Source organism: Hakea prostrata, chromosome 3 (genome assembly GCF_041222555.1).
Source record: "Hakea prostrata isolate BN-2017 chromosome 3, UWA_Hpros_2, whole genome shotgun sequence".
Taxonomy (NCBI): Eukaryota; Viridiplantae; Streptophyta; class Magnoliopsida; order Proteales; family Proteaceae; genus Hakea; species Hakea prostrata.
Window position 1 is genome coordinate 26,691,708 of NC_142602.1, and position 9,162 is coordinate 26,700,869.

Here is a 9,162-nt window from a genome sequence, read left to right on the forward strand (position 1 = left end):
CGATTTATGAAACCATTCGAAAGCTGGTTTTTGGAGCTTCAATCTCTCCTACTTGCTTGAAGAGGAATCTCAGAAGATGGACATCCAAATCATGTTCTCTAGACCCATCATATTTGATGTTTGCTATAGGACCCTATTGCACCCCCCCCCCTACTTTTAACCTTTTTGTGACTACTCAAGAACATGATCATACTTGTTAACTGTACTGTAGTTCCTTCTCTTCTGTTGCCTGCTAGGTCATCTTGATCTTCTTGTTCCTCTTCTTCCAGCCCCCCCCCCAACCAGCCGGCTTTTCCTTGTATATCCCCCTCTTTTTTGTCCCCTCCCCCTTTCTCAGGGTTTTTGGTATTGAATTATTATTTGACAAAAAAGAAGAGAATCTTGATACCAACAACTAAAAAGTTTTACTAGAGTTGCAGTCATTACAGGGGCTCCAGTTTTGCAGAAACCCACCTAGGAAAGCTTTTTCATATAGGTCGACTATCTGCCAGGTGGCAGATAAGGTGGGGGCCATATAATTTGAGAATGTAGCTCCCGGGTTCCCATCTCAATACCACTGGTTACAGTTCAAATGGAGATAGGTATGTGTACTAAAAAAAATGGAGATAAACATGTGGCAAAATAAAGCTTTAGAAATCAATTGGAAAAGGAACTTTTAGAAAACAATACACAGCTGAAAAACATACAAAACTGGCAGTACATGGAGCATAGATGTGACAGCGTCTAAGCAAACCAGGGCATAGAGTGGACCTAGCCACAAGGCAACTTAGTTGGCAATGCTTCAACTACTATGATTAGGAAGGGGATATTTAGAATTTGGATCTCTGACTTTACATATGGAGGATCGTGTCATGCACTATAAATTAAACAGCAAGAGTTGAAACATCATCTGTCCACCCTTCAATATTTTACGGACTCACCCAGAAGGCCTTCCTAGATCATAACACGAAAAAACTGTTGCCTTACTGTAAATACCTTACGATAGTATAGATTAAAGCTTCTGATGTAGAAGAGCTATAAACTGGGATAGAGAAGCATCAAACATTACAAAGGCTAACATGCAATGTCTTAAAGCCTGTCATCGGAGATCAACACTAGGGCGTTATAGTATAAGGTACTATGGGCCAGTGTAGTTGTGTGCCTTCATTTAAAACTAAATACGACAAATATTAAGAAAGTCTAACCAATTAGCAAAACAAATAATTGCCACAACTTTCTTGTAATCATTCACTCAAAGTGACATGCTCCACCAACTGCACATTAGAAAAGATTTTAAAGACTATGTCAAGGAGTAAGGCATACAAAAACACCCAATAAAAAAGAAAATAAATACCTTTGCCTTTTGGAGAAGACAACAGATCTCTCAATATAATTAATCATTTTGCTCCCAGATGATGATGAAGAGACAACATCAGCAGAAACACTGCAAATCTCTTGACTTGCTTCCATTTTAGAATTATCAGAATTCATATTAATTGCATCTGTCTTTCTTTTAGGAGTCCTACTTTTGTTAATCCCTTCTGTTTCAGAGTCACCATCAATTGACATTCCTTCAGAAACAGGTTTCATTGAGTCTAATCTTTGAAAGCCTTCATCCGCAGAGAATTCCACCTGCATATCTTTAGACTTATCCACAGCTTCTTTAGCCCCTGCTCCAACTGGGGACAATCGCTGAGAACTATCACCAGACTGACACACTAGTGATTTATCTTTACTTTCAAACTCTGGGATTTCCTCACAGTGATTTCTCTGCTTACAGCTTAAGTGAGAGAATAATCCAATGGCTTCTTCTTCTTCTTCCCTTCTCTCATTGCATGCATCTACATCCTCAACTTCTTTAAAACCACCAGCTTGAGTATGATAGCTTGCCCCTGTAGACTGTTTATTCTTTCTTTTCAGCTTCAGACCAAGATCTAATCAGTAGAAAAAACAAAGAACTAAATTTAGGGAAATTATTACATGCAAAATAGCTGGAGATGTCTTCTAGTAAAGCTATTTTGAGTTGAGCATACCAGACAAGGACCAGCAGCTAAACAACTTTGAGATACTAATCCAGCAGTAACCATTTATCATATCAACATAGTAAGGAGTAAGGAATATACAAGTCTATTTGGGGATGTTACAAAAGCTCAGATTTTTTATTTTTTTTTAATATAATGTGGGAGAATAATTTTTCAGAGACTAACATGTTCGGTTAGGTTACATGATAAAATATTGGTTTTGTGAAAGATGAAAGAAAAACAAACTACCTGACCCCTTAAAAATCCTTGCATGGGATCTGAGCAATGTCCTGTAACTACGTGCATCCAATCTTTTCTTTTTCAGAATTACACGAGAAGGTTTAGGTTTCTGCTTATCATTTCTGTTCCATTCTTTGTCATCCAACAGGTGTTGCTTTACATTTTTCCCTCTCTTCTCCCTTTTACTTCTTGAATCTAGAGAACTCGAGCCTTTTTCAAACTTCGCAAATCTCTCTGAATCTTGCGTAATTGAATTGCTTGATAAACTCTGATTCCTTGAAGATGTTTCACTCGTGGACCTTAAACCTGAATTATCCGCTCCCGCAGACCCTGAAGTAGTTGAACCTTTATGACTAGTATGTCTTCTCTTTGAATCAGCATCGTTGTTGTCCTTAATCTTGTGACCAGATTGAGTATCACTTACCATCTTTTCAACTGTAAATCACCAAAAACAGTAAGAACTCTTTTCTTTTTCTTTTTTCTTTTTTTTCTTTTTTTTTTTTTTGTTGGGGGGGGGGGGGGGGGGAGAAGAAAAAATTCAGTAGTCGGAGTGCCTACTAATGATTCTAACCAAAGGCCTGAAGGTAGAGACTGGGGGGACCAACATCAAAAAGTCAGAAAATAATTTACAAGAAAAAGGCAGCTGTTGAGACAATTAAGTATTGTAAAATACAAAAATTCTGGTTCTCAAAATCCTATACAATCAAAACTTTCAGTGATGGAACCCTGATTCATTAAGGGAAAACAATATTCAAGATAAGGTTGTAGCCGCCTTTAGACAATTAACTATTGTAAAAACAAAAATTCTGGTTCTCGAAATCCTATACAATCAAAACTTTCAGTGATGGAACCCTGACTGATTAAGGGAAAAAAATATTCAAGATAAGGTTGTAATCTTCTGGTTAGACATTCAATCCAACTAGTTTATCCAACACAGCTACTTTGGCATTAGTTACTTGATAAAATAATTGAACTATTGAAGTACACAGCGTGATTTGAATCTAGTGATTGCATGGCTCGAAGTGCAGATAGAAGGTCCTTGAAGATACCTGCACTATATCAACAAAGCTGAGGCACTTTACTCTACCTCTAATTATTAGTTTTTATTCTCTTTGGCAGATGAATTGGCCAATTCTGGTGGGGATAAGAATGTGTTGTATGGGGGTTCTTTTCATCTGTATAGTCCTTCTTGAGTTGCCCAGCCCTTTTGGATGGCACTGTTGTTGTTCTTGAATATAAGCATGTCTCTCTTTCTTTGCCAACAATATTTGTTGCTGATTTTTTATTTTTTTTTTAAGTTTACTCCAGATGAAATTAAATGTCTGATCCCGTCATATGGCTGAATTATTTTCCCTTAGTCAACTAACCTAACTTGGCAAAATCCCCTTGACACAAATGTGAAAAAAATAAAATTTATAGTAAAATTTTACCAGAAATTTCTTTTGTAAAAAATTCAATTTTTGCAGGGACTTGATCAAGTAAAATACAGTAACAAACTTGAAACGGAGGGAATGCATAAAGATTTGATCATATTGCTTTGGCTCCCAAAAGTTCATTTAAAAAGGTGGAACATTTGATCCAGGATTGCAATGCAATTTCCAGCATCAAGAACATGCAAGTAGCTAAGTGCAATGACATGGACTAAATGCCCAGAATAACAATGTCCAAACAAGATTCATAATTTAACTTGGTAAAATAGTTTAGGCCAAATTTAAGTCAACTAGAATGAATGGACTGTTTTAGTAGGCATGTCTAGAAATCCTTTAAGAATGTGATCTTAGTTTTCTCTCATTAGGGTTTCTAATTCCTAGGGTTTTAGGGGGTTTTAGGGTTCAAATGATAGGAATTAGAGTTTGGGCGAAAGACTACAGGGTCAGGGTGCTAGAACTCAAACCTAATCCTGATTGTTTTTAGATTCAAATTCAAAATTTCTAGGGTTAGGGTTTTTGGAGAACAAGGTTTTCAAATTCTAGGGTTTCAGGGGGAAGACTATGGCTGCTACTTGGAGAGTGCTAGGGAAGGTGTAGGGACGATGATTCTAAAAGGGAAGGGATTTCTCTGGTGGGGATTGGGAGATATTGGTATTAGTGTTTTGGGGAAAAAGAAGAGGTGCCGCAAGAGAGAGAGAGAGAGAGATTGGAGGGGTGCAATGGGGTGGGAGATGGGGGAAGACTAGGGATGAATGCTTACCAATTGAAGAAAAGAGAGAAGAAAACTGATCAACCTAGCTGTCGCAGACCCTTCCTGCACTGGAAATCCTACACTCAATTCCTTGATCTCTGCTGTAACTCTCCTTCAATAATTTATTCATCAAAACTGATGTGTTTACAGGCATTAAGCTGTGTATTTATAGCCTTTTGATAGACAACTCCTAACAGCACTCAACTTTGAACAAAAAAGAAAAAGTACTTCTATTTAATAGGACTTCACTAAACTACTCCTAGGTTGACTCAAATAATAACAAAATAAAAGTAGGACTTGACTCCTAATAAAATTTCAAATTTAACTAGACCCAGCAGAACTCAGGACTGTCCTAAAGTTACACAATTACCCCTATGTTGGGCCAAACTCCCTGTACTGCTGAGCAGGGGCACAGAGTGCGTGGCAGCAACCCAAGCCCTTCTTTCGATTCTTATGGGTCCTCCTAAGGTGGCCGTGGGGTCCTACATCAGGTTTGGAGAGAGAACAAGAAAGACCTTTGTATTGCCTTTATTGATTCAAAAAACTTACAACAAAGTTCCTAGAGATTTATCTATATTAGGGAAGAGAAACATTTAAATTTTAAGATATGCGTGATGGTGTGGTGCGTGGTGACTAACATAAGAACCATGAGGTGTAAAGGTAATTAGATCCCATTTATAGTCAGGAATCAAGGTACGATAAGGATTAACATTAAGCGCTTATATGCTTGTGCTTATCATGGATGAGTAAACTTGTCACCAAAAAAAGAATTCACAGATGAGTTAACCAGAGGCATCCCAAACGAAGCTCCTCAGTGCATAGTTTTGTTGATGACATTGTTTTAGTGGACGCGACAAAAGACAGAATTGTGGAGATCAACCTTCGAATCAAAAAGATTTTAAGATAAGTAAAACAAAGACAAAGTACATGGCGCACAACTTTAGCAACTCTAGAACATATAATGAAGGGGTGAAAGTCAATGAAAGGGAGATTTTAGGGATCTATGATCAACCAATAGTAAGAAATGTGATAATGCCCCATAGAGCATTAAAAATAGGATGACTATGTGGAAAACTGCATCCAAGAGTTATGAGATCAATGAATGCCTATAAAGCTTAAAGGCACATTTACAAGGGAGTCACAGGACCGGCTATGATGAATGACACGAAGTATTGGGCTGTTAGAAATGCCCTATAAATAACTAAATGTAGCAAAGATGAGAAAACTGAGATCGGTAAGTGACAAAACCAAGAAGGATAAATGCCATATTAGATACTGTTTGGGAGTAGCCGGGATTCAAAATAAGCTACAAAAAAAGTTACCTAAGGTGGGATGTTCAAAGGATGCCTTTGGATGCTCTAGTTTGAAGGAGTGAGTTGATTTATGTTGGAGGCTCTAAAGGAGCTAGAGACATAGTGAAGTACTGAGGAAAGAAAGCATAGTTTGGGCCTTAATCCTAGTATCATGTCAAATAGAGCTTTTTGGAAGGCAAGGATCGTTGTAGCCGACCTAGTAAGTTAGTTTGGACCTTTCTATAGTTTTGGCTATGGTGTTCTTTTCTTTCACTCTTAGTGTTAATCCTTGTTCTTTGTAAGGACTAAAATAGTCAATCCCATTTAGTTGGGAATTTTGGGACAAGGCTGAGTTAATGTTGCAGTTGTGGACTACACAACTAAAGTCCTCAAATCTAAGAAAGCAAGGATTTTGCATGCTTTTTGAGAAAAACTAGAACAACCAATAAAACAATTATGTTAGACCATTAAATCGATATGCTTACCACAGTATTCTCCAACTGCCTCTTCTTTTCTCTTCTGAGAATAGACATTTTCAGTATGCTTACCCAATAAGCACATTGAAGAAGGTCTGTGTACGCAATCCCCATGCATACCAATAATCTACCTTGTGTGTGATGATTCCGTTAGCACAGCAGTATGCTAGTTTGTAAGGAATCCATTTTTTTATTTTTTATTTTTTTTGGTAGAACTCAAGGAATCTATAAACCATTGGCAAGTTAAGGAAGGCTAGAATAAATTATATGCCTAGTACCGTTAAAAGTTCTCGGTAACACCCAACCTGGAGAGTATAGAAGGGAGGAGAAGGAAATGTATATTGGGTGCAAGCAAATAACATATCTAAAACACAAAACACTCTTTTAAGTCTGCATTCTCTATGATACAAAATCATTGATTTGAATATAGCCGTATAACATACAATCAAAACGGTTCCCTTTAAAAAGAAAATTAACCAAATAAAATAATAAAAACCCTTAAATCTAGTAAGAGAGAAGAAGAAGAAAAAAAGCAAAAGCGTACCAATTCAGTATTTATCCATAGTTGAATGGACAATGAGGTACGTCAACAGAACAAAAAACTCCTAATTGAAAACGTACTCCAAGTTCATCTGCTGTATAACACGAAATTTGTAGATATCCAAGTTAAATTTAACGAACATTGCAATCTTGGTTTTTTTTTTTTTTTAAATACCACAAAATATAATTTGAAGAATGAACCATGCATGAAAAGGAGTGAAGGTATACAAATCTGCTAACGCCTGGAATGCATTAGATTGCATGTCTTGATAGTATCCGATATGGAGGTCGTCTTGCTGGCGACTGTACATTCACCCAAGGAAACTTGAAAGACAAAACTCAGAAATAAGAAAACCGGGCAAAACAGAGGAGAGAAACGAGGAGTCATTTTCTTTCTGCACAACTTATCTGTGGAACTGTGGAAGGCGTGGGTTTGTGAATGACGAGAATACCCTCCGTCGAATAACGCGACTCTCGTAACGTTTCTTCCTTTTCTAGGTACAAATAACGACCATTTGGCTTTTTCTCTTCGGCAAATAAATAACAACCATCTTTACACGGTTGGAGCTTGACTTACTATAAAACGAAAAAAAGTTGTCGAGCGTGACATTCTTGAAAAGAATTATTATTTCTACAAAAAATATGAACGTTTTTAAAAAGAAATATCTACATATGGAGTGTGATGACTGTGATCCACTGGATTCGGCGTTCGAAACTTCTATTGGTTTATACCAAAACAAAAACTTCATTGGATATATTTAGTAAATTGATCATTGAAAACAATTAAATCACTATTTATTTATTTTTAAAAGTATCTCTATAATAAACAATGTCTAAAAGGTTTTTAGTGATAAATTGGACAAATATATCCATTGAAAATCCAATTTTAAGGTCTTTATTCTTTTAAAACATAAAGTGGAATGTCAGTGGTTTAAAGTCTCCATTTTGGGGGTACTAGTACAATTTGCTCTAAAGATAAAGATAAGTGTCGTTGCAAGGCTTTTATGCTTATGGAACAATACAAACCAGGGACTGCCGTCGTCCTTTTACCATGCATTTCGGCTTCCGTGTTGACCATCCATTTCCTTCTCATAAATTAACCATCCATTTCCTTATTAATGTGTGCCATGTATCCCAACATTACATCAAATGGTTGAAATCCATTTATCAATCATATCAATCAACTCTTTGATGTGATTTACAAATAGATTTCAACCATTTGATGTGATGTTGGGACACATGGCACACATCTTCAAGGAAATGAATGGTCCATTTCCTTGTGAGAAATTGACCAAATATTGGTATTGCTGTTGGGTGCATGGTTCATAATCCTTCTTACAGATTTTTTTTTTCTTTGCTAAAATTCCTCGTATCGATTTTTTTCTATCAAAATCTTCAGTATCGATTTATGATTGATCAAAGTGGCTCAATATCGATTTGAGTCCATTAAAATATTTAAAAGTCTATTAAAAACAATTGGTATTAATGTGAAGTGATAAAACCCGCCCTGTCAAAGGTGTCTGGGTTCATGCATTGTTGAAAACCTATCAAAATATGACTAATTAGTCAATGCAGGGTTAGTAGAGTGGTAAGATCCATACTTCTCAGTGGAGAGGTCATGGGTTCGACCCTTGCGGACAACAAGCATCCCCCTGAGGATGTAATCAAGTGCGCGCAAGCTAGCCCAGGAAAACAAACTTCTCTTACTTTTCCTTTAAATCCAAAAAATATAAATTGTTTGATTCAAGGAAACTTGTCTGGTTGATGTGGCAACTCAACTTTCTCACCCCAAACATTTTCAAAATTCCACAAAAAGTATGAGATTTTGTTGAAAAGTATGAAAAAGTAAAATGTGGAATCCACAATTAATATTTTTCCACACTTTCCTTTCATTTCCTTCTTTTCTCCCTCACCCACTACACATAGAGCCCACATATATTTTTTTCCCACCCCACCTTTGCAAACAAACACAGCCTAGGGGAAAGAAAGAAATTCCAAAGGTCTACCCTTCGGATTAAAAAAAATCTAACACCCCACGAAAACCTAGATGATATATATAAATGGAAAGTTCGTTAACTCCATTGGGAAAAACAGGTATTTATACATCTTATCTCTAAAATGAGTAGACTCAACCAAATATCTTGCATTAGATAAATTCAAAAGGGTAAATGGTTATTTTTTCATAGATATTATCCACCTAAAATACGAATACGAAAAGTAACAAAGGAAACTTTGAATCCAATTTGCAAGAATGTAGTGTAAGATACCTTTTGATCTCTAATTTGAGTCGACTTCTCTCAAAGATAAAGTTGTAACTTGTAGGTGGACTGTCCACTCAAAAACAACATGCATCCCCATTTTTCAACAATTCTATTCACCCAAATCGTTAAATCAAGCTTGAAAGGAGTTTACAGACAAATAATATGAAAATTC

At 36.5% G+C, this 9,162-nt stretch overlaps 1 protein-coding gene across 6 annotated transcripts in view; it reads right to left on the reverse strand.

Moving 5' to 3' along the window:
• LOC149021922 (uncharacterized) overlaps positions 1–7,195 on the reverse strand; it is a 79,049-nt gene extending 71,854 nt beyond the window's left edge. For 3 of the 6 annotated variants that reach the window (XM_089150120.1, XM_089150119.1, XM_089150118.1), the window contains exons 1-3: positions 6,199–6,715; positions 2,250–2,675; positions 1,334–1,913 (exon numbers count right to left, since the gene is read on the reverse strand). In XM_089150120.1, the coding sequence (XP_089006246.1) occupies positions 1,334–1,913; positions 2,250–2,675; positions 6,199–6,307 (1,115 nt within the window). In that variant the 5' untranslated portion in view covers positions 6,308–6,715. The other 3 variants (XM_089150122.1, XM_089150121.1, XM_089150123.1) reach the window with 3 other exon arrangements.
• Positions 7,196–9,162: the final 1,967 nt, after the last annotated feature.